At 42.6% G+C, this 25,937-nt stretch overlaps 1 protein-coding gene across 5 annotated transcripts in view; it reads left to right on the top strand.

Moving 5' to 3' along the window:
* Positions 1-25,937, top strand: part of LOC115179757 (zinc finger E-box-binding homeobox 2-like) — a 78,324-nt gene that overhangs the window by 4,866 nt on the left and 47,521 nt on the right. For 2 of the 5 annotated variants that reach the window (XM_029741486.1, XM_029741483.1), the window contains exon 3: positions 17,032-17,037. The exons of the other annotated variants lie outside the window; for them this stretch is intronic. In XM_029741486.1, the coding sequence (XP_029597346.1) occupies positions 17,032-17,037 (6 nt within the window). The remainder of the gene's footprint in view (positions 1-17,031; positions 17,038-25,937) is intronic. 5 annotated transcript variants of the gene reach the window in all.

Below are 25,937 nucleotides of genomic sequence, written 5' to 3'. Positions count from 1 at the left end.
AACAGAAAGCCTCTCCATAGATGTTACCAGGCTCCAGAATATATTGATTACGTAATTAAAGGTATAAAAAAAGAAGAAGCTTTCCAGCTTCTCTCTGTGTCTCTCTCTCTCTCTCTGGCTCCAATAGTTTAATACAATGCTGTGAATGTGATTATAAAAGCCTGTGTGCATTCACGCTAAAGATATAAAGGAGTTCTACTAATTCTTTAGCCTCAGCCCTGCCTTCAGCCCAAACAATGGCAGATTCCTTCCAGTCTAAACATTTTGTCCATCTCTATTATTCATTTGCTTTTAAGGTGCATTTGCTCCCGAGTCGAAGAGAAAAAGCTCCCCTTCCCTTTCCTTCCCCCCCACCAAGCCCCCCCCCCCCTTCCCTTTTCACAAATGTTTCCTCTTCCTAAGGTAGGCACTATTTTGTTGCTGTCACAGGGAAAAGGAGGGCAGGTTCGCTGGCGCTCACGGACAATTGATTGTCAGTCGTAATGTGTTTCATTTACATGTTTATAACGTCAATAGTGCTGGGGTGTCCACTGTACCATTTATGCTGTCATTCCCACAAGGGTGCAATTGTCTAAGCAGCCATAGCTTGTCACCTTTTCTGATGGCTTTTTCACTCGGGCAAGAAAATGGAAAGGGCGGTGTTGCCGTGGTGCATCAGTGTTTAGAAAAGGATTATTTTGTTTAAGCAAGTGAAATAATTACTGCAGATATTACGAGCCAGCAAGAAATAATCTCCCTTCGGCAGAGGCCTGCACTGTTTGCATGGCAGCAGTGACAGTGGTGAGACATGAGGTGTCCAGACAGACTCAGGGTTTTTAGAAAAGCGATTTCATGTATTTCATATGATGAGATATTATTCGATTATTTACTTTAGACTCATAGACTGATGGTGTCTGGTAATGGTAGATGCAGCATGTAGAGGATGTTTGTTTTTTGTGCACTGTTCCCAAAACAACATACTGATCCTGATTTCTGGCATGTCGTTATGCCAGAGACCTTTGTTGCCCTTTTCATGCTTTCCAAGCAGATACAGTTTGGTTGATGCATCACTGTAGTTTGATGTTTGTCATTTTTTATCAAACGGGGGTCATCATGAGCTAAATATATCCTTCTGCTAAAACGACTATAGTCGGACGTACACCACTGAACACATTTCTGTTACTGGATCTCTACCTGTTATATTTCAGAACTTCCAAAATAGTAAAAAAAGCTCCATATGCATTCCATTGCCTAGTGTGGTGACTTTCGACTTAGTAAAGGTTTTAGTTCATTCAAAACTACATAGATCTCCCTGACATCACGTTAAGCCACAAACACATGTTGTGTTTGCTGTGAGGAACCAGATTCACGCCAGTATCAGACGATTACGAATCTGATAGAACACTAATGACCATCTCCTCAGTCGGACACCAATACGCAACTTTATCCCAAAACATTTTGTCTGTTTCAAAAAAAAATCTTTCCCATTTTATTTATTTTTTTGTTTTGGGTTCTCTATATTTTTTTTCTCCCTCTCTGGCTTGTGAAGATATTTCCGCCTAACAGGGAGAACACACACAGCAAAGGCACCGTTAGCTGAACCCCTGACACCGCGGTCTTTGGAATGCCTTAGGTATGGTTTCACTTTTGCTCACATCAATGCTGACCTGAATGTCTTTCATATCTGATCCGCCGTGTCTCTCTCAGTAAACATCCCCCGAGGGGAGAACAAAGAAAGGAGCTCTTCTTCTTAATCACAATTCAGCCCTTTCACCGCCAGCAGGCTACATTTGCATTCAGCATCAGAAAGGCCCGAGATGAAAAGGGGGGAAAAAAGGAAAGCAAGAAAGGAGAGCAATAGCAAAAAAAAAATAAAAAAAAAAGGGAGAAGGGTGGGTGGTGAACAAAATAACTTAGGTGTTTGTGGCTGTTTGTTGGGCGTCCCCTGGTTACTAGCCTAATATAGCTCCTACTCTACCGGGGTAGGCCTGGCCCTCCTGACAGTCAGATAGTGTTACGAGATGGCATGCCTGTACTATTCATGGACACTCACTCTCACACTTTAAAAAAAATGAAAACGTGTCTGAAACGGATCAGATTCTAACTTAAGAAGTCTATACTAGCTAGGAGCAAGGTGTGTTTAGACACAATTACTTTTTTTGGGGGTGTTTTTTTTGTTGTTGTCCATTTTGAAATAAGAATTGGGGAGCAACGCAGTGCTTCTGTCTACTGCTATTTGTCAAATTGAATTCTCACGTGATGTTGTAAGGATTCCTTGTGGATGTGTGTTTTTGTACGTCACTAGAAGAGCAGGTGTGTCAGAGGTCAATAGGAGAGTATTTCTGGAGTTGTTGCATTGTGATCTTTCAGAGTATCATGTTAGTTGATACACTATGCCGGGTTTACTGAGAAAAGTTGAGTAGTTGTGTTATGGAATAAATATAAAAACCCATTCAAACAGTGTTGCCGTTTTTGTTTCTCTTGACTTTATAGCTCAGTACTCTCTCTACTTTAAGATTAGATTTGGTCCCCCCCCCCTCCTAGAAATGTGGACCAAAGTTTAACCGCATGCTTCCACTCTTCTCTTAAGTTGGTTGACGAGATATCTTTATTGTGTAGTGAGATCTATTTCTCCGCTCTCCTCTCTCTCAATCAGACTAAAGAATCATGTATGCAAATCCGTTGCCAAGCTTTGAAAGGGTCGATGCTTCAGCCTACAACTTTAAATGCATCATGTGATATGAATTCCAGATTCTTTCTTTTTTTTTTTCAACCAGAACTTTTTGTTAAGAAAAAAAGGGTTATTAGTACACCTTCCCCCATTCCCAAGCTGGCCGGGATTTAGACAGATTTACTTCAGCAAACACCTTTGGACACTGGGGGAAAGTAGGAGTCTGTTTGCAAAAGGAGTCTTTTGTTCCCGAGAGGTGCAGGGATAATTCTTTACTAGGCAGGCGTGATATTAACCAATGCTTCGATACCAGGGAAAGTGGTTAACTCTTTGTGGGCACTCACTCACTCTTTACTTGGACAGTTCAGGTTTCTGCTCTTCTCATGCATGGAACATTTTCTCATCTCTGTTGAAAACTTTCCCTCTCTCTCTTTTGTGTGGAAAAGCTGCGAGCTCTTGGATAGGGGACTCGCCTGGCTTTATAGAATACCCAACCCATCATTATAGTTGAAATTCTTTCCCTCTGCAATAGCTTCAGCTCTAGTTGCTGCTCTGCTGGCAATGTCTTCTGTGCTGCTTACTTATGTCACTGTCGAGGACCAGGTACTGGTGAGTTCCTTGCGTCATCAGTGACTAAGAAAAATGCATGAATCATAACCAACGAGAAGGCAGTCCTCACAAGCCCCTTGGCTTAATATGTTGATTTGATGTCTCGATATTCATAATGCTTAAAGCGAATAGACATTTGATCGTGTTTTGATGAGGATTAAGTCTTAAGTTTGACTTGTTTTGAGACCCGGTTCACTTTATCCACCTCTAATTCTTCGTCCTGCGCTGGATCATATGGTGCTGTATTTGGCTGTGTGTGTGTTGTCCGTAGTTCAGGTTGTGTGTGTGTGTGTGTGTGTGTGTGAGGACTTTAGCGACTCGCGGGTGTGAAAGATTGAATGATGGAGGAGAAGTGACAGAATTAAAGGTGTTTGCGGCGCCGTTCCGCCGTGACTCGTCCTCTAAGCCTGTCTCTGTCACCATCCTCTTGCGACTTGACAGTTCATATCCACTCCCCTGTAAGGTGATGTGAACTCCCACAGACTGAAGTTGGAAAATATTCAGTCGAATATATTTCTCTTCTTTCTTTCGTTTATTCCTTCGGCTCTTCTCTTTTTTTTCTGTGTGTGTTATACAGACACAAGGCAAACACTGAAATTGAAACTTCAGTGGACTGGCAAATAATTGCATGCATTTGGATTTTACATTTATGTGTGTACTTTCTTATCCTAAGCCCACAATGTTTTATGCATTGGGTGAGAAAAATACATTTTAGAAAAATATCATGCCTCATTTGATATTTTCTCGAGTGAAAATGCAAAGTCTTTATTCGGCCCATCCATTCGGTTCCCATCCCGCTGTTTGCACACGTCTAGTTGTTTACAATGGCTTGCGTGTGATTTTCAAAATGTTCTACGTGTCAACTTTCCTATTTGCAAGGTACACTTGGTATGACTTGCGACAGGTTGCGTAGCAGGTGGGAACTAACATTTAGATTTCTTAATGAAACAAATTAGAAGTTTAAAGGCACCGTGTTGTGTGCGTATAATCTTATATTTCATTATGCTGTATTGCATGTGACGTACAGTCAGCGTAATACACAGCAAGTCGACAGTTCTAGCAATACACCGTCTGTGCTTCAGAACACGAAAAATTCGATGGAAATCACGATGGAATTCTCCCATTCTGCTGATTGTCCTCTTACAATATACATCTGGATTTTCCTCATGAGTGAGTAAGTATAGTGCCCACATGCATGACATTTGTGGCTGCTCCACATCCCCCATAGCCTAAACAGCATGTATTCCGCAAGTTCAATAATGACTGTGTTATGGCCTATAGAAATATTGGTGTGCTAATGATAATGGCTAAGAGTATATCACTCCATACTGCTGTCGGGGATGGGGAGGGGGTCTACTAAAAAGCTAAAAAAGGAAGGTAGCAACACTAGTTGTGAGGAAAATAAAAGGAGCTTTATCTCATCAGATGCCTTTTGATCTGGTTGGTAGTGTATGAATGGCGCTGTATTTCTCTGTCCGCTGTTCGTTATCTGCATGTTCAAAGTTTTCACCTTTATGGAAAAACAGTGCTGAAAGTGGTCCCTCAGTTTCCTGTTTCGTCCTCTGAAGTCGGTGGATTTTGTTTCTTCACCAAGTCTGACCAGACACAAGGCAAGCGCACACACACACACACACACACACACACACACACACACACACACACACACACACACACACACACACACACACACACACACACGCGCGCGCACACGCACACGCACACACACACACACACTCTTTGATGTATGTTTGATTGTTGGGTGGAAGAGCACTTCTGGCAAGGTCATGGACACATGGGACAATCAATAAGAGATTGTCAGATTAAGGTATCATGGCATTTGGAAATGTAGGACTTTTTCCACATATGACTCAATGCATTTTACACTGTTATACTATTACCCTTAATAAGACCTAATAGAACATGTTGCCTCATTCCAGCTCATTTCCTTCCATTTGTTAGAATCATGTAGAAGCCAAGTCACCTAGAGAGGTTTTCTCCTTTCCTACCTTTGCCTGGTTGGAAATGGGGAAGGTTGTGTCTGTCTTGTTTAAGGACGTACTGGGTCCGTGTTGAATATTATGGAAGGTAACTGTGCCACTGTTATTTCTTTGTAATTGCAGTTGATTGCTGTGCAGATTCAGTCATTTGTAGCGCTACATTTTTGTCACTTTAAACGCTTTCATCTTATCGTTTGATCAACTGAGCTCTTAACCGAACGTTGCAGCAATAGAGGAAATTGTATGAAATTACATTTCCCCTTGTTATTCAAACATACATTTAACCTTTGCTAAAAGTGAGCCAAGGAGAGAGAAAAAACACACACCTCCCCCCTTTAAATGTCACCAGTAGTAAGGACACGTGTAAAGATTGTGTGTGAACCAGTCTGGCCTCGTAGAAAACTCCGAGGTGAATTCTCGTGTTAATAGGTTCTGACTAGGGATGGAGCCCCCACTGAACGGCCTGCGTCCCGCCGCTGTCAAACACCAATGTCAAACAAACACCTCCTCAGGTAGCTGGAGGATAATCACACCGACAGCTGTCCTCAGCCTTTCTGACACACAGGACCAGAGTCATAGGGTGGAGGCAGGGTCAGGGGAAAAGGGCTCGGGTTGAGACCTAGGGTATATTTCTGGGAATGGGGTCGGGCTGGAGGGCTAAGGTTAGGGTTGGGGCTGGGTTTGGGACTAGTTGCGGCTAAAAAAAGGGCTGACTCGGTGCCTAGACTACCCTAGTCTCTACCTGCACTATCACCGACTGTAAGTCCAGGCTAGACCCCAGTCGTCAGTAATTACTGGCTACTCCCTGCTTTCCTACCCAAAGGAAGATTCACTCTTATCACTCCAGCGTCTTGTTCCAACATTCCTGAGATAAATTCTCCATCACTTTGTTATTCTTACTACTTAGGGGTATTAGTATTAGCATGCCCATCAAAGCAGACCTTGTACTTACTTTCCTTCTCTCCACGGCCATATCAGTGGTCGTACGTTACGCCAGGGATGCACCATTGGCGGCAGCATAGTTAGAATAATGTTCAGGCAGAGTCGTATCGAACCAAGGCACTGACATCACAGGGAGTCAGGATGATGAAGTCATGTAAATATATGGCTGGTAGCGCGGAAGTTAGGTTAGAGCCACACAGGTACTTAGTCTTGTGAATTAAAGGATTAATCAAATTGCACTTCACGGTCCAGGTACCTGGTTGCATCAGTGCTTTGTTAAGAAAATGTGTAGGAGGAGAAAGTCTCTCAATATTCTGTCTGTTTTCATTCAAATGACAGGGACATGTAGTAGAGGTGGTGAGGTAGAGGGAGAGAGAGTGTGAGAAACATAGAGAGGTAGAGAGAGAGAGATCAGAAACATAGAGAGGTAGAGAGAGAGAGAGATCAGAAACACAGAGAGGTAGAGAGAGCGAGATCATTTCCCTGTATGTATTCTAGTATTGAATGAGTCTGGGATATTATAGTGGCTCAACATGCCAAGTAGGCTACCTTGTAAACTGGCAATCACAGGATCTCTAGTGTTATTACTTTTCATAATTAGTTACAGCAACACTCGGTCCATACTGCCGGAAAGGAATATTCCTTAGTAATTAAAGTCATGAAATATTCAGTTATGCCTACCTTTTTTAGCAGTCTCTCAAATGAGGCAGCCATTTTTAATGTCCACACTGCCTCTGATTTTATTATAATGGCAGCTTGGCACATCTGCAATTAGTACTTCTACTGACAGTTACCGTTTCTGAGGAGCAGTAAGAGGCAGCGAGGGGACACGGGGCGGCGGGGGGGACGCGGAGCCGGGCGCTATTACATGTGCACCAAAAGCCTCTCTCTCTCTCTTTAACCTTGTTGTGTTTTTTTCTTCCTCTCCGACGCAGAGGTTACCTTTTCCCAACGGTGCAAAATCGACTTGACATAACTGTTCATCAGTTTCAGGATTCTCCCCTGAGGTATTTGCATCAAATCAGCTCAGTCAAGCTTCAAGTTGAAATTGGCAGGCCAGAACCTGACAGCCAGGGTAGGGACCGGGGAAAGAGACAGGGAACTGACAGTGGCAGGGCGGGAGGGTGAGACAAATCTCTCCCTGGCTTGGCCAGGGTGGAGGAGAGAAGCGAGAGGAAAGGGCCCTGAGCGAGCTAGGTCACATGGGTAATGGGCGCAAAGTTAGGCGGATGAAGGGATGAGTAGGCCTTTTTTCTCAACTTTTTCTTCCCCCTTTCGCCTCTGCTTCCGAATCTCTGTGGTAATGGCCATCTTTAGTGTTGTCTTTTATTGGATTTTGGGGGGATGGATATGAAGACAAGCATTCGTTGTTTAGCTGGAATAGTGACTTGGAAAAATTGGTTTAGTGCAATGGATGATATTGCTGAGGATCAAAACCACTCGGTGAGTGAGTGCAGTGGTGGATATTAAACGTCAGGCTTTCAGAGTTACTCTGTGCATTGGAAAAAGTTGTACACTCACACACGGACACACGGACACACGGACACACGGACACACGGACACACGGACACACGGACACACACACACACACACACACACACACACACACACACACACACACACACACACACACACACACACACACACACACACACACACACACAAAGAGAGAGAACAAATGCAATTGTCGCACCTTGAATCGCCTGAGTTACATAGAAATGGGTTGTAGCAGGACACAGATGAGCAGTACTGTTATCTTCTTGAATTACTCTCCTCTATAGCCCTTAGAGAAATCGAGATAAGGATTTGTTTGATGAAACTTTTAGTGATTCTTCGCTGCTCCAATTCTGTCTCTGCGACGTCACAAAGCAGGACGAGAATTCTGCTGTAAAATGTTTCAAATCCCCTAAGGAGCAGAGTTGAAATCCTCTTAACATATATTCTTATTAAAGGGGAAGCAGAGATCTAGGTGACTATCATTGTTTCTTGTATTCGTCTTTGCTCTCTTTTTTTAATCTTTCCTCCGCACGCATGCTTAAAATGCGTTTTCCCCTTTAACAGCCGTAGAGCCTCGGAGAAGTATGACACTTTCACACGTCTTTTTTTTTCAATCTCTCCTTCTTGCTCTCTATCTCCATCTCTCCCCTCTCTCTGTCTCTCACTCCCCCTCTCTCTCTGTGAGCTTTGCATGTGACAGCCAGGGCCTGACGGGTTGACGGCCGTTCGACAGGCAGCATTGAGTCAAAGTGGTGTGACGGCAGAGTTTTGTTAAGCTGGGAACAAAGGCATGGAGATGCCGGCCTGGTATTGTCTGCGTGCATATGGGCCTTGTCACAGTTCCTCCGGATTTTATGCTCTGTTTACGCCTAGCCATCACCACTAATATTCAGAATGGGGTTGCCTCTTTTCTCCAAAGATATGATTATATATATATACCAAGTTTTGCTGTGAATCTCTTGAGGTGCTCTTGGAAAGTCAGAAGAGCAGAGACTCATAAATATTCTCTTTTTTAGTGTTGATGTATGCTCAGAAGTTGTGTGTTTACTGCGTAGTATATATGGGTTATTTTCATGACCGGTATTACAGATTTTGTTGTTGTTTTCTGGAATTACACACTGTGCTCAAACTCTCTCGCGAACCCGTTTTCAAAACCCATAAAAAAGCAACAAATTATAGTTGCATACACATACTGTACTGCCCCCCTATTTCATACCGAAGTTTTGTTCATAGAGAAGCTTCACGGCACTGCCTGTGGCTGCAGGACTCCGATGCCTTTCTCTACTCCTCTTTATGGTCTCTGCTCAAACTGAAAGCTGTTTGCAGTGAGATTAGTGAAGGGGAGGGGGAGGCAGGCAGCTAGCTGGGGGAAGGTAGACAGGGGAAGGGGGGAAAGATGTCCGGTAGCAGACCATGCCAGCCAGGTCAGGGTGAAAGGCCTGTAGGCCCCAAGCCATCAGCCATGCCAGATATCTCCTCTCCCCATCAAATGTGGACAGTAATGTGAACAGTCCTCTGGTCTCTAATGGGTCGGTTGGTTCCACCATTTCAAGCCAGGACAGTGTGTGTGTCTGACTCAGGTCCATCTAATTCACCTCTGTGCCAAACGCATCTGCCTTATAGGTGCACCTCTAGATCAGTTGAGATTGTTAGCCAACAAATTCTTTTAGCGGAAGAAACAATACCATTTTCGGGGATCTGGCTATGTTGATGTCTTTTAGTCTTTGTTGTGGCAGTGCTTGTGACATTATATAAACGCAAGTTCCTGAGAACACAGCCTGTAAAAGTCCTCTAAGACACCAGTCTTCTTCAAACCCAATGATATTTTCATGAGCCAGTAAAGATTATGAGACCATTCTTGTAGTACCCATCTGTGCTTTCATTTGCAACTGTCTGCTCAATTGCGAAAGGGGAGGGAGGGGGGAAGAGTGACTTTCATTTCGTTAAATAGATGGGAAAGGTCGATGGAGGTAAAGATGTAGTTAAGTTTTTTTGTGTTTTTTTAATTTTTATTGAGAGGAAGAGTGTAACTCAAAGTGTACAGACATTAGGTGTTGGGCTTGATACCGCGTCAGTACATCAGTAGCAGGGCTGCCTAGCTTCTGCTTGTCAAAATTACGTTTTAACCCAAACACGTATTGGCAGCAATTACAGGGTTAAACAAAATGAAACAATCTGTAAACAGATGAACTCAGTCTGTCTGTCCAAATAATTTTGGGTTGCAAAACAATTACAAAATTACAGTAGATAAAAATTGTTCCCTGCCTGTATTTATGCAATCAACATAACGAAGAAACAAAACAATTTAATGTGGGGAAATCATCATTCATCTGCATTATAATTGCTTCTTTTTCACATCTACACTGTGGTTAATTAAAATTGTGATTAAATGCGGCTGCGTTGCCTAAGATGTCTTCTCCCCCCCTAAACAGGTGGTACAGAATTTAAAAGTAAAGAGAAAAACGTAATTAGCATTGGAAATTGAGAAATTGCCTGCAAGAATCGGTGTTAATTTCAGTCACTGATGAGGTAATTTATAAAAGGAGCAGCACTGCGGAGACTGTGTAAACTGAGATTGCCATCCTCCTCCTGTCTGCTCTTCCCTGTTCCCAGCATGCAGCTGAAGCTGTTTGCAAAACATTGAACCTATTTGGAATTCAGTCTTCGTTAGCATCATTTTAGCAATTCCTCTCGGCTGCTACTGATAAAATAAACACCAGAGATAGGAACATGTGGCATTTGAAAGGTCTTTTAGGTGTTTTTTCCCAGATAAATCCATCAGAAAAGCAGGGCCAAGGAATAAGGTCATGTGTGTCATTAGGATAATGGAAAACTTGTCCAGTTGTAAATACAATGAGTTCTCTCCATTGTCCGGTTCCATCCAACAGTTTCTTAGCAGCACCGCACGTTGGGATGGAACTCTTTGGTCAGGTTCCAGAACCACTTGATTTGGTTCCAGAACTCTATGGTCAGGTTCCAGAACCACTTGTTTTGGTTCCAGAACTCTATGGTCAGGTTACGACCTGACCAGGTTACGACCTCAGTCCGATTTTACAGAGAAATCCATGGAAGGAGCCGACTACAGGCTAGCTACTGATGGTCTGTACTTCTGAATATGTTGTCTGTTAATTAACTAAGTGTTCATCACTTGACTGACCTTGTGACGTCAGCACTGGCATGAGAGGGATATAAAATGTTACACGATGTTCCCCCACAATATCACTTTTTGATTGTGGTGTTTTATCAAAGAGGTTTTGTGATGTGACACAAGTTTGTCAGTCTGGGATAGTGGCAACATTTACTCAGGTGTGTGCCTTTAGATACCCAGCACATCAATCTCTAGGCCGCACACGCACACACACACACACACACACGCACACGCACACGCACACGCACACACACACACACACCTCCTTCCCTTTTTTCTCCATCCTCTGGTGAACTCAGCGAGCGAGCCGCAACGTTTACCGATATGTGACAAATTGTTGTGCTTTTCCTCATGTTTGACATCCTTGCTGGGATTGTTTGTTGTATTTTTTGTTTGGCTGCATCCTGAGACCCGAGGTGGCTGCTACTGTACAGCATGTCAAATGTGGTTAACATGCAGCCATTTATCTTTAAAGCCCCTTGCGCACAATGGCTGGGGTGTGCATGGCTGATTGTGAGGAGAGAGCAGTGAGCTTCCGAGTAGAAAGGCAGAAAGTGCTCCCTTTCATAAATGCTGCACCACCTCCCTCCTCTCCCTCCTTCCGTCCTCCTCACCTCTCTTCTTCACAGAATATCCCTTCGTTACTATTTGATTTGATTTGATTATTTCCAGAGTCACTCCGCTGAACAGGTCAGGCAGTGTCTGACAAGGTATTTCATCGTTTTGTGAACCTTCACCAGACAGATTGTTCAGTGCAAGTGTAGTGTAACTGAGCCGCTTGTTGCCTGCTGGAGTGTGGCAAATAAGATCCAGGACAGATTTTTTGCTGATTCTTTTTTTTTTTTTTTTTACTTCAATAATGTAAGATCGCAAAACAGATTTGTAGTGGCTGGAGATGGGGTGGGAGGGAGTGGGCCTTTCCTATTATGCCTAGCTACCTTGCCTTGGTGCAGTACATTCCATATATGTCTACACACCGGGTAATGTAGGTACAACATTTTAAAACCTTGGTTTCCCACCTTTTGTTTTCGATGCGATCCAGAGAAGGTAGAAACCCATAAACATGCTGTGTTTCTGGAGGTACCGTATAAGCTATCACTTCACTCCTCGTGGAAGGTGTCTGGGACACAGCGGGTGTGAAAATGGATGCAAAGGAATACAGTGTCGTCGCTTTTCAATGTTCAAAAAAGATAGATGTTAAATGTTTAGAGGGTATAGCGGAAATATATTGAGGAAATTGTATGGTGTGATTGAGCCCAAAAATCCCTATCAGTTTATTGGATGTATTATTTGCTGTGTCATAGATTAGCATGAACTTGTTGTGAGCAGATAAAGATGAGACATTATTATTGAATTCAGTTTTTCCTAGGTGGGCAGCAAGGCAGGGTAAGCGAGGAGGGGATATCGAATAGGATGTATTAAGGTGGGTATGCCTCCCTTACTCATATGTAAAGAGAAGAGGGAGAGAGTTTCTTTCTGATATTCTCCTAAACCCTAAGGGAATAACTCTTCTTCGGTGCGTAAATACAGTGAGAAAACAATCCCTAATATCAGGGAAAACCTCTAGTTTGTTTATGTGCGCTTAATGTGAGTCTGTCCGCCTGGGAACCGCCGCAAATGGGGGAAGTATGCGTGGATTTCACAGGTAACGGGATTACGTGGGCACATAATTGATCCATTTGGGGGGAAAATGACAGCGCTCTAAAGAGGGCTAGGCTTTGGAAATGGAGTTTATGAAACAGGCATTCGTAAATTCAAAGGAATCAATACGTCAATTTTATTACGTCTCCAGGCCAGATGGGCTTTAAAGGCACAGTGTCTCCGCTATTTGTATCTTTGTCTCTGTGTCTCTCAGTGTGTCACAAAGGTCCTCAGTGGCCATTTTGTTGTTGATATTTTACTATAGGGTGGGGGGAAGCCAGATCACCATGGGATCCAATATCCCTGGCCGAGCACATTCATCCAATGAAATATGTTTGTCAATGCAGTAGTTGACTTGTGAATATTATTCTTAAGAAGAAGCCATTTAGTGAGACCGGCAAGAACAATAAAGTATTTTCAAAGCTTGCTCGCCCATAGTCATCCATTTATAAGGTGAGGAAAGTTGATTAACAGCATTCTGCATTTTCATCACAAAAATATTCCCATTTAATTTAAATACAAATGAACAAACAGCATCCCAGCTAGGAGAGATTTAATTACCCAACCCGCTAAAATACTAATGAATAATGCAGTAAAGACTGATGCAAACGGACCGAAATATAAGGCCATAGATGTTTTCTTAACCGGAAAAGAAAGGTTAAAAACGGGTTCCAAATGTCATCATGTCTAAGATGCTGGCTTGCCTGCTCTCATTCCATGCAGGTGGGTGAAAACCAGAGGAAAAAGAGAAATAAATCAGAGATGAAAAAAAAACTAGGCATAATTATGGGTCTTGGCGTTTGTAATACGCTCCCTCCTCTCTCTCCTCCCTCTCCTCTCTTCTCTCTCTCCTCTCCCTCCCCTCTCTCTCTCCTCTCTCTCCTCTCCCTCCCCTCTCTCTCTCCTCTCCCTCCTCTCCCTCCTCTCCCTCCTCTCTATCCACCATTATAGTAGTTCATTTTCGCATTAAAGTAAATAATAAGAAGTTGGTGATGCTTGCCTTTTTAATTCCATTTTCCTCCTTTTTTGTTCTGTTCACTGACTGACATCTGCTATCAATGCTAAGCAGGTGTTTCTGTGTAAACAGACGTGCCCTGTTTGTGTTGCGCCATCCTCGCTACTGTGCACCCAAATGAGCAACGTGATTAAGAATCCTGTAAATTTTTGAAAGGAAACGGATGGCTGCCCGGCTAGAACATAATTACACCGCTCCGACATCCGCAGCTCACCGCCGAATGAAGCCAGAGCCAAAGAACAGCACCAAAATTAATAATATATAATAGCATCTTTCTTGTAATTCATAAATGAAATAAAGTGAAGGGGAGTATCTGCTGATAAGGGTTTTTTTGGGTGGAAGTGGGAGGAAGGAGGAGGATGGGGGTAATTTTCTGAGATTGAGTGAAGATTATAGCCTCGGTGATGCGTAACTCAGCCCGGGCGTGTTTAGAAGAGCTTGAAAGACCATTTTTAAAAAACTTTTGCACAGTTCTTTCAGCTAATTTATTTACCAAATGAGGCCTCCAAGAAATGTTCTCTTCTGTTTCATCATTACGGATCTTTATTAGTGCTATTTGATCATCCATGCTACTAAAATGGATGATTTGGCTCTGAAGTTTCAGCTTTCATCCAGTCAACCTTGTGTCTGTGGAGTTATCATGTGATGTAGCCATGGTGATGCATACGGGTTAAATGGGCTGCGTTTGTTGTTGTTTTCTCTTTTCATCCAATCAGAGACAAGCAGCATTCATGTCACTATAGAAGCTGAGGCAAAGTGAAACAAGAAAAGCTGTTCAGAAGAAAGAAAGTGAGGAAGAGGAACGTCCCCCAACAATTCATGGAGTTTTATCTGTCATTTCTTACACTTTGCCTTTTTGTATTTCCCATCTCATTGTTGGTCATGCTCTGTGTTAGCACATCTTCCAGAGATAAACATCACTTTCCCCACAATGCCAACCTCTCTGGAAGCGTGAATACAGATCACAATCGCAGGTTAATCTAGGGAAAAGGACACGAAACTGACAAAACGGTAGAAAATGATATACTTGTGGGGGAAGTTTGAGAATAGCAGTTGTTCGAAAGTGGGTAGGGATGGTATAACGTCTTGAAATTCAACTTAATTCCAAATCTACCGTTGATAAAACGGCATGACTGATAGGCCGATGTTCTGGGGACAAATGTAGTGTGCTCGATTCTTCATGCTGATTTTTTCTTTCTTTCTTGGACTGAGTGAATAAAGGGTGTCTAAAAAAAATATGTATTCTGTCACAGGAGATGTTGCGTCTGAAATGTGTTGGAGCTGTTTCTCTGGGCGGGTTCAAATGGTCAGTTCTCTGGGAGGAGAGGGAAATGAAGGTAGCTTGACACACTGACAGAATGTAAACCTTGCAGGGGCAATGTTGACAGTTATCCAGGTTTTTTTTCTTCTTCTCCCCCCATCTTGTTGAAGCAAAGCTGCACTCCCTTACAAGGTAACTACGGGTATCATAGATTTAGCATCGCCAATACAAAAACATACCACAGCAGCATATTCAACGGATCCCATTGAAGTGCCCATTGTAGTACCTTGTATTTGGAATCTATTATCAGTTGGCTACCATGTTTATTCACAGTGTGAGTCCAACTTCCGCCTCTGGCTAAATGCTAACTAACCTGCCCTTCTTGCTAAGTGTAATCTCCTTGGTCAGTGGTCAGTGGAAGTGTTACGGTTGTGAAAGGTGTGTCTCCCTGTAAACACACTTGTAAGGGAGCCTTCACTTGCTCACTTCTATTCTTCCCCCTTTAATCGGAAGCCTGAGATTACATCCTCCATCCTCCCTTTCGGAAAACATGATAATTACACTCCTCTGTGAACACAGAACCCTGTCCTGTCTGACGTTGTTGGCACTCTGCGAGACTGGGAGGGACAGGCCCCAGATGCTGACAATTATATTCGAGAAATACACGTGCACTATACACACACGCTGGCTACTTTAGGACCTTTCCCCTTGTCTCGTCTAGTATGTAACATCTCAAATAGTAGTTGTATTAGATTGGTTTGGTTTTCAACGAATGAGGATATTTGTATATTTGTATAGGTGTCAACATCACTACCTACATTGCAATATGACAAATACAGTTGGATTCACTGAGCTGTGATCTTTTGGCGCTGTCGTTATATAAAGGAGGACCCGTTACTTATAGAATAGGGAAAAAAATATCATATATAAGCCCTCTCTTTTGTCCTGGGTGAATTGAGATTACTCCTTGTTTACCTCGGCCAGCTGCTGTGAGATGATTTGCGCAGGTCGGGGTCACCACAAGCTACTCTGAGGACAATTTGCTGAATCAAGAGGGTGATTGTGTCTGGTGCCAGTCAGTCGCAATTAAGGACAGGATCAGGGGGTAGGCGGCAGGCCTCCAGGCCCCAAGCCCCTGTGCCTGTCATATGTTATGGCCCCGGCCCCATACAAACCAGCTCACCTGAACATAATCGTCCCAACAGCCAGCACGATGCAAATGAGCCCTGAGGTTAGCGTGGGAAAAGAAGCAGTGTCGCAGAGAGCTAGGTGACCCACTAGGCAGGGGGTCTGCCTCAGGAGAGGCCTTTGTTTCTGGACTGCCCACGTTAAAAATAGTCCCCCTTCTTTAGTCTGGCTGGCTAATGCAATGCAGGCAGGAAGGAAAAAAAAGTTGGTGATATATGGTTTGTTTTAACAAAAGGAGGGGTGTGTGTGCTGATTTGTGTGTGTGTGTGTTGGTTGGGTGGGCGTGTGGATGGATGGATAGAGGGGAGAATATTGCCTCGGTTCAGGTTGTTTCTTTTAAGATGCTATTTAGTGTAAGGATCACACTGGGACCTAAGATCAGAAATAAGGCCCTGGTCTCCTTTTTCAGTCTCAGTAGATTCAATAGTGACTGCCAAGCCAGATTGAGGACGTTGGATGAAACGAGAGACTGTGAAATGTGAACACTAGGCTGTAAACAGGGACTCCTGTTTGACACTAAATCTAGGTTAAATGCAAATTAAACAGGAGTACCAGACAGCAGTAATTAACATGTTACTTACAGTATATATGTGCTGTGGCCCAGAAGGAGTTATGAAGAGATGGTATTTTCTGCATTTACCCATTAAATCTATCTATAGAACAACAAATGACTATATCACATCAAATAGTGTCTATGACAAAACAATTACTCACACTTACTATTAAGGAATAATATCGGAAATATCTCACACTTGCTCTTCCAAGTGCCATGCTCATTTGACAAAGCTAAGAGGTCATTGTAAGGAATTAGCCAAATGTACAACGTCTCTTTAGACCTGTATGGCATCATCACCTATCATGACCTTACTACATAGCCTGCAATGACTATCTCTTGTTGTGTGCCTTTCTGTATCACTGTAGTCAGTACAATATTGTGTAGCATCAGTTTTTCCCTTATTTCTAAAGGAAAGTGTTCATGATTTTTGTCTCAATAACATGACCTAAGACACTAAATTAGTCAATGTTTTCTTTCTTCTTTTCTTCTCGGTGCTGTCCAATTTGCTGTGGTGTGCGTTCGTCAAGAAGCAGGTAAGCACTGCGAAGTGGTTTTTGTTGTAACTGTACTTTGTGAAACAAACAGAAGGCAAACTGTCAACTTTTGTGCACTTCCTTTCATGCAATGAAAGTGTGCATGATTTTTTTTTTAAAGAAAATATACACCCCTAGATATTTGAATATGACATGCATCTACATAGAAAACAAATAGCTCTCACTATGTCATCTTTAAGAAAAATGTATTATTATGTGGAAGAGTAATACACAGCTTCATACTGTATTCTCCTTTGTGTGGTTGTATGTACTGTATGTGGTTACAACCATCTTGTCTGAAAACTTTTCTTACAAGGCAGCGTATTGCCTCTCTCAATACAATACACCCTCGCTGACGCACTAATGCTCTTCTACCTTAATGATCATTTATTGGCAGTTTCTTCTTCTGGCCTTTATTCTCTCCCCCATTTCCTCTTCTCCTCTCCCTTCCCCTTTACCACCATTCTAAATCATTTCTACCAGTAAGGAGCTTTTCCCAGCATGCACAGAGCTCTCAGCTTCCACTCATCAAACTTTAATCGAAGCCGCATTTTAGTTTTCGAATAAAGCACACTTAAAAAATTTAGATGCAAATTATTTTGCATTATTCATGCTCCTGCACGTCCTTGTAGATTTAAACATTTCCGAGGCCACCTTGATTCAAGTAATTACCTAGGCTACGGCTCCCTCCGTCATGAATAAGGTATTTCCTACAAGCAAAGTATGCGCCTGATGAGCTTTTAAAGTGGCTTTACACCGAACTTGTGTATTGCTTCTTGTGCATGAGTGACTCGAACATGCATCGCAATCCGTCTCAGGTGGGGAATACTGGCAGGGCAGCCATGAGTGACAGCAAGGAGCGAGGAGTCTCAGAGAGCTGAATCCGGGGCCTCTTCTCTCTCTTTCTCTAGCTCTTCTCCACCACTCCCCCACCTCTCTCTCTCTCTCTCTATTCCCCCCTCTCTTTCTCTCCCTCAAGTCTCTGCCCTCAGCCCTCTGTATCTTTATCCATTTCACTCTGAAGGCTCCCAAAGTGTTTTAGATCTTACAGCCTTAATACCTATCTTTAAGCCAGCGGCTTTGAATCTCTCTCTGACATACAGAGGGGAAACTAGCAGCTTTCTCTGATTTACCTGAGAGCCAGAAAAGATCCTCAGAAATAATACTGGGCTTTGTTGGGCAAGCCCTATGTATTTGAGTCTATTTGTATTGCCTTTCTGACAAAAGATAGCAGAAAGCCTTTCGTACTAGCATCCTTACAAAAGGTAAAAGGAGTGACACTATTCACATGAATTACTCTGAAGTCAATTCAGAACTATGTTGAAAGGGAATATGAATGTATCTGACTTAGGTATTGACTGGTACCTGTAAGTATTGACAACTGAGATCAATTCTAATTTGCCTTCCAAATTCTTTTAAATGAAGATGTCAGATTCTGTGTAGAGTCATTTGTCCGAAACACCTGGAAGAAGTTCTAAAGCCGTTGTGCCAAATACAAGATTGCACACATTCTCCTATATACATTATGCAGTAGTCCTGCTAAAAGCATTGAGACATTTATAGATACATAAAAAGGAAGAAAATTAATGCAAGTACCATTAGTCCTAAAATAACTCAAAATCTGTATAAACAGTAAAACCGCAGAACAGTAAAAACATTGGTTTGTTTGGCAAGATGGTGAAACAATACAGGATCACGTTTCACAGAAAGGAGTTCCTCTTGCTTCTGGAAGAACAATAAAGTAGTTGACACTGTGGCTCGATCATCATTTCTACCCAACAGAATAATTAATATTTAAACATTCTCATAATGTAGCTTGCCTTTGCCTTGCATGCACTTTTAAGCAAAGCAACAATATTTTTCACCTGGGGTAACACAATGATTTTTCTTCCTGCTGTGTGCAATTTCCCTTTCTAATGTTTTGTGGAGCTTCCAACTACCATCATGCATCTGGGTTATTCATCCCCCAACACACTTTTGTGGTTTTGTATTATTTTTCCACTACAAAAATGTATTCATGAAGATAAATATATTGAAATGAATTTTCCTGTCCATGAGAAAGAAACTGTTCAGACCAGCCTTTCTGAATGCAGAATATTCCCTAGAGAACCAAGTAATGATTTATAAAATCTATCCTGTTATGAGAAGTAATGTCTAAAAAACACATAAGCAGGGGAGTTTCGCTTATTTGAATATCTCAAATAAAGCACTGAATAATGCTGACATTAGCCAATAAATATATATATTTACATTAAAAGTATGTTATTAATGTAGAAGGTCAAGTCTTAGGAGCTTGGTACCTGGCTCCCTCACCTCTTCCTTTCCTTGCTTTTACCTCATTCTCGTTCCAAAATATTTGGCCTACTTCCTGAGCAGTCTCTCAAAACTCACCAGTCTCAACCAAACAGAAATCCTGCAGTAATTACCAAACATATAGGTCTCTCAAAACTCATCAGTCTAAATCAAACAGAAACCCTGCAGTAATTACCTAACATGCAGGTGTCTCTCAAAACTCACTAGTCTCTACCAAACAGAAATCCTGCAGTAATTACCAAACATCTAGGTGTCTCTCAAACTCTCTGGGGAAAACACAAAACAAATGTCATAAAAGAAATTAGGCAGTTGAATGTATTCCTGCAGGAACACTAGGCAAACACTATGAACAGCTAGTCAGTGTAGGTGTGTGTGTATGTGTATGTGTGTGTGTGTGCCGTCACACAAAATGCTTTACAGATGCCTTCAGGTTTTGTAATTGATCATGAAAATGAATTGCGGAATTTCTGAGGCTGAATTGAACGGCATAAATAAGAGTTATGTGTTTAGCCTGTTCCTCTTTTGGTTGATGTGTATCCATGTTGCTTAGCAAGCACTGGGAGAGGGGGGGACGGACAGACAGACAGACAGACAGACAGACAGACAGGGGGTTAAGGCTCAAGAAGCAATGGCTATTTTGCTGAGTACAACACACATTGTCTACACTCACTGAAGCAGTAGACTATCTTTGAAAAAAAGACTCCTGTTTATGAGTACATCAAACAGGGAAAACTTTAAGACAACGTGATTGCTTGCTAAGGTGTTTGTAAGAACCAAGCCCGAAGACAACAGTTATAGCCTATGTTAGGTGTAGAGGCACCTTTTTCCTGTCTACCTCTTTGATAGGGAAGGCTACATGTTGTAACCAATTGAAATCCAACAGTGGTTAGGTTTACCTCATATGTAACGAAGACGGAGGGCTTTATAAAAAGTCCAACAGAACCCAACTGTTATGAATCCACTTTATCCCATTTAACCTCCCCAGAGTCAGAAGCCAGAAGTCCAGATTTTCCCTGTTACCCCCTCTACCGCTGCACCCCAATCCCAAAGCCCCCCTCCGAACCAATCGCAGCAGCCCTTTGAAAATTGATAGCTCATCTTAAACTGGGTGTGACAGAGCAAGGGCAGAAGGGGGCAGTTCATCAGTGCCCTCCAGGCGCGGAGTCATACATAGCTGCTAGGAACGCCAGTCAGAGATCAGGAGCACAGACACTTGGAGGTGAAACCTGAGAAGATTTATAACGAGAAGGTAGCAGTTTAAGGCCACAGCGTGAGCAGGAAATAAACCATGCTGTGTGAGGAGGAGGATGAGGGCTGGGAGACCACTGCCACTGAAAGACAGAGGTCTGCTCTGCCTCCAGAGAATCCACCCAACCACCCACTAGCCCCCACCCACCCCCTTCAACCCTCCAGAATAATAACCCTCCTCACCCTGGCCAGCCAGGAACACCTTTTTAAAACTTAATTGATTCCTTTAAAAAGCTGCTTCTGCTGACACATTATATTACTGGCTGGGAGAAGTGCCTTATGTCAAATTACCTTGCCATTCTGCATTTACCCCATCTGACTGCGACAGACATTAGTGTAGGACTGTCAAGAATTCTGTCTAGACTGGGGTAGGATTTACACTGTGGCTTGGACCGCATGACATTCAACAATTAGATAGAGTCATGTCTAATTTAAGAGAGCTTTACTTACAGACCCACAACAGTCAGGTCAGGTTGAACCCTAGCAGGTTGAACCTATCTACGGTAATGCCATAAGGCACCTCAGGTTTAAAGGAAACCTTTTGCTTGGACAATATTTGTAAGCTTTTTGAAAATATCTATCGGAAGATTGACTGTAAGTAATATTCCCTTATTGTTAAAGATGGATCAAAGGTTTTAGGGAGTAAGATAATAGGGAAGACAATGTTTGTCCAGCTCTGACTACTATAGAGGAGCACAATCAAATCAAATCATCCAATGTGAGTGTTACTCCGGGAATGTAGACACAGCCTTTCTATATCTGTTGTTTGCAATGCGTGGACGGTGGACGACGCCCATCTGGTCTTAATAAATCAGGGCTCATCCTATCCCTGAGTCTCATTGAGTCTCGCTGGGCTCCCAGCTGTAATAATACACAGCTTCATCTCAGGTCACTTCAGGCACGGGTCAGATCCTACGAGATGACCATGAAGAGAGAGGTGGGTGGGTGGGGGGGGGGGGGGGGGGGGGGGGGGGGGGGGGACTCCATCAGCCTAGGGTAAGGCCAAGACAAAAATAAGCATTTAGCAAGTGCAGAAATAGAAAGTGGGTCAGCTTGATCTAGAGTGTAGACTGCTAAACAGGCCCAAGTCAAAAAGGAAACGCAAGGTATTTTGTTGTTCTTTTTAGTGGTATAGATTGCAGAGATCAGAGTTTTTCACTGTTGACGTTTAGTGGAAATGGTCAGCCCTGGGGGAAGAGGAAGATACTCTGCATAACAATACCTACATCTGTCCCCTGTTTTGTTCTTTGTAATATCTGGGGTCTCTTTGTGACCGGCGCTGTCGGGGCAACGGGACTAGACGTTTGGGGGGGGGGGGGGGGGGGGGTCTGTTGTAGGAGTGAGAGAGCTTGTGACTTGAACGCCCCTGTGACACAGCCTTTGTTTTGCTTAGATATTTGATCCTCTTAGCTGTTCAGGGTGCCCCCCGCTTCACCCCTCAATACCACTATACCACCACACACCAAATGCACAGTCACGCCCTCTCTATGTTGATCTCTCTCTCTCTCTCTCGCTCTTACACACACACACACACACTGAAACTCATTACACTCCTATTATAGTCCCAGTTTGTTGTAGCCTCACCGACTGGTATGCCCTGATGTCAGATTTGACACACTTTGTGATAGAGCAGGACTTGATAAGGTCCAACGTATTTCCTTTTTTTTCGTTCTCAGAAATTGTATTGAAGTGAAATAAAGTTAGTGCAACAGGCCTCTGGAGAGTGTATTACAGGGCCTTTATTGTTTTGAAGCTGAGGTCATCTTTCTAGCCGAGCGTATGTGAGACAAAGGCCAAGCGTTTATTACTGGGCTTTGTGTCTGAAAGGAAACCCACTCCAACATTGTTTGATGGTCAAATGATCCTTAAAAAGATAGTGGGAGTAATACTCTACTCCAGCACTGCATTGGGAAAACCATTGGCTAGCTCACTTGGCTAGCTGTGTGGTTTTCCTAACAAAGCAAGTTAATTCTAGTCTGTAAAAAGTTGCTTATTAGTAAAGGCTGGTTTATGTTTCATATTGACATTTTGAATCCGGAGTATGGAGTGTTGCCCTAGTGCTGAATACTGAATTCCGAGCCTGAACGTGTCATAAAAGAGATGTCAGACTCAGCTGTTTTTTTCTTTCTGTATACTAAAACGGGGCAGTGTTCTTCAAGCGTGTACACAATTTTATATGAATATGTTTGATTTGATACAAATAGGTTTCGATATCTGGGAGTGGGCAAGCTGAAGTGCTCTGAGTGACAGTTCACTTGTTGTCATCCCAATTTGGCTGACACGTTGACATGCATCAAGGGCTTGGGTGAAGGAAACAGAGTGAAGGACAGTTTCAAAAAAAGAAAGAAAAAAAAGAGAAATAAAATAGATTTTTATTTTATTTGATGTGTTTCTCTCATAGTTCAATAATTTCCCCAATTTAAAACAACTAAGATTCATTTAAGTGAATTGGTACAGCATATACAACCCACAGTTCTGTCATACACTAGAAAACAAACCAATGTATTTGTAAAAAAATAAAAAATAAATCCCACGTATCACTTTAAATATATAAAGATAGGAAGATAACATGATGTCCCAGTAAATGTGTGTCAGCTAGGGTCCTCAAAATGTCGGCCATTGTTTTGTTAGGTGACCTTGATAATTGTCAAGGTAATTACTATAAGTGGCTATTATATTTCAAGGTGCAGGCATTCATTACCCAAATCAATTTGAGTCAGTATCTACTTGATAATATTCTAAACACCATAGCTTTACGGTATATGAGTGAGAGATGCTGCACACTGCACGGTTCTTTGTTGCGTCTTCGTAATGGAATGCTGTTATTGGGATTGAACCACCTCCCTCCTATCCTCTCTGCAGCAATCAATATTAACAGCTTGTAAAAAAAAGTACTGCAAAGATTAGCATCAACAAATGGAACGGAGATACTTAAACAAAGTGCATTGAATCAAGCCTCAGTTTTCAAACTTATCATTTTACTCTGTACTATTAGGGTTCCTATAAAGCTTCCTTGGTATGCCATATGCAAGCATCTGCCTTACACCCAACATGGAGGGAAGGTTGATCATCCGTTTCAGGCTCGCGGAGTTCGATGGAATTCTATGGACAAGAGAGGGCCATCTCTGCATTCCTTTATGAGGGATTGGTGGAACTTAGCTGTTAAATGTGATCCACCTGGATGGCGTAGGCCCAAGCCCAGAAACCCGTAACAGATATTCAAGCACGGCTGGACGCTTGTCTCAATAGACAAGCACAGCGCTCCTGATAGACGTGCACAGTTTATGGCCCTCGTCAAGACAACCAAGTGTGTGTTGTTAAATCCTGCACCTGCGTTGTGTTACAATAACACACATGTTGTTGGAAGAGGACAGAAGAAGAAGAAGTGCAGACCAAGGCACTTCTACTGGCCTTGTCCAACAGCAATATTTGGGACTTATTAATAAAAACAGAATTATTTGGCAGTTCTTTTGATGCATGTGTCTATTCACAAAGTGCCCCCTGCCTCTTGACAGTAGAGTAGAAGAGACTGAGATTGTTTTAGCTGAAATGCTGCACTCCTCCAACCATTTGCCAATGAGAAAATGACTGAGCCGGCCAAAGACGTGATTTGTGAGAGGCGTGACATAATTCAGTATCATGTAGACACATACTTCAAATGGTAAGACAAATATTGTCTTGCGAAATGTCAATGTAATTAATGACGATAATGATGCCGTTGTAATTGTTTACATCTTCCTGTAAAATCAGAAGAGGGTTGTCAGGTATACGAGACACAGGGCTTCACAGACAGTGTTTGGTACGATAGTAAACCAGGGAAAGGAGGAACACCTCAACAAAGGAAGAGAAGTCCAAACACTGTAGGAGCAGAAAGTCAATTTCTAACCGTCCCTATCGTTCCCAGCAAGGATTATAAAGGATTGCAATTATTTCACTGACCTTAATTGTCATTTGGTGGGGAAAATATGTAATTAGTGGCGTGTTTACAAGTCTGGCAGTAACACACCTGCAGCTCATCCTATGAGCTTTAATGTTTGCTTTCAAGAAGCAAGACAGGTGCCAGTTTCTGTCACTGCCTGTCACTAAACAGAGAAAAAAATGAGAGAGAGAGAGAGAGCGAGAGAGGGTGAAGGAGAAGAGAAAGAGAGAAAAGAATGAGGGACACCACTGTGCCATTCTTCGAAGAAAGAGAAGAAATCTCAGATTGAGACTGGCTTAAATCCGGGGCTGTGTGTGTATGAATGTGAAGAAGAAATGGGTAGCAGCATTTACATGGTAGCACAATGGAGAGTGCATTACTTACAACACTGGCCTCATTATATCCCCACGCCTACCTTCTGCCCTGCGCTGGTTTACTCACTCCTAGCTCTTATTGTTGGGCTATAATGGCGCTTGTGCATTTCTGAAATTCCCTCATTATTCAGCTTATTAAGGCTGTACCAACTCGGTAATCGCGCTGCATTTTGTGTCAAAGGGGAACTGTGTTGATTTACCCACATTTGAAGGCAGGCAAGACGAACGCATGCAGGCTCAGACTCAATCCGTTCAGCGCAGGCAGGCAGATGAAATTGTTCTGTAAATACGGTGACGTTATAATATTTTGCCCGGCTGACACAATACTGGTGTCCCCAGGAGGCAGAGCCGGGCGAAGTGCACCTGACTGATAACCCTGTTGATTTGGATACTGTATGTCATTACAATAGGGAGCGCACACGCTCCAATTCTTTAGCAAAGGACACAAGTAGGGTTATAACAATAACAGTGCAGATGTAGAAGAATGTTGAGAATTGCAATATCAAATAGGTTTATACACACTGTGCATCAGGAGGGAAGTATCATACCCTTTCCATCTTGTACACTCATGAGGAGGGTAAGACAGGATGGCAGAAAAGGGCGATGTTTTAAAGATATATTTGAAAGGCTGTCTGATAAATTGTCACCAAAATGTTAACCTGAACATCTTTTGATAGCTTGCCTCCATTGCGATCAGGGCATTTGTCCTTTATTTATCGTGCGACAAATAGGTATGGCACATCTCTTAGTGTCATGGACCGAGAGGGGCATATTCCTTCGTGAATGGACATGTTTGTACATTCTACTGTCTCCGAACACAAGACATGGTCTGCCCCCACTATGCAAAAGCATAAGCCAACACAGCTTGAAGGTTATGCCTTGAAAATAGACTGAAACTCAAAAGGGGTCATAAAGACACATAAACAAGCATTGGTCCTCCTAGAACATATTACACCTTCTAAATATTATGCAAGCTTTTTAAGCTTTTTTTAGTGAAGCATCCTCTTCTTTCTGTTATTTGTATTTTTTCTTTAAAGACTATTCAA

The sequence above is a fragment of the Salmo trutta genome, chromosome 39 (assembly GCF_901001165.1).
Source record: "Salmo trutta chromosome 39, fSalTru1.1, whole genome shotgun sequence".
NCBI lineage: Eukaryota > Metazoa > Chordata > Actinopteri > Salmoniformes > Salmonidae > Salmo > Salmo trutta.
Note: the sequence above shows the minus strand (reverse complement) of the source record. Positions and strands in the feature narration are given on the sequence as shown.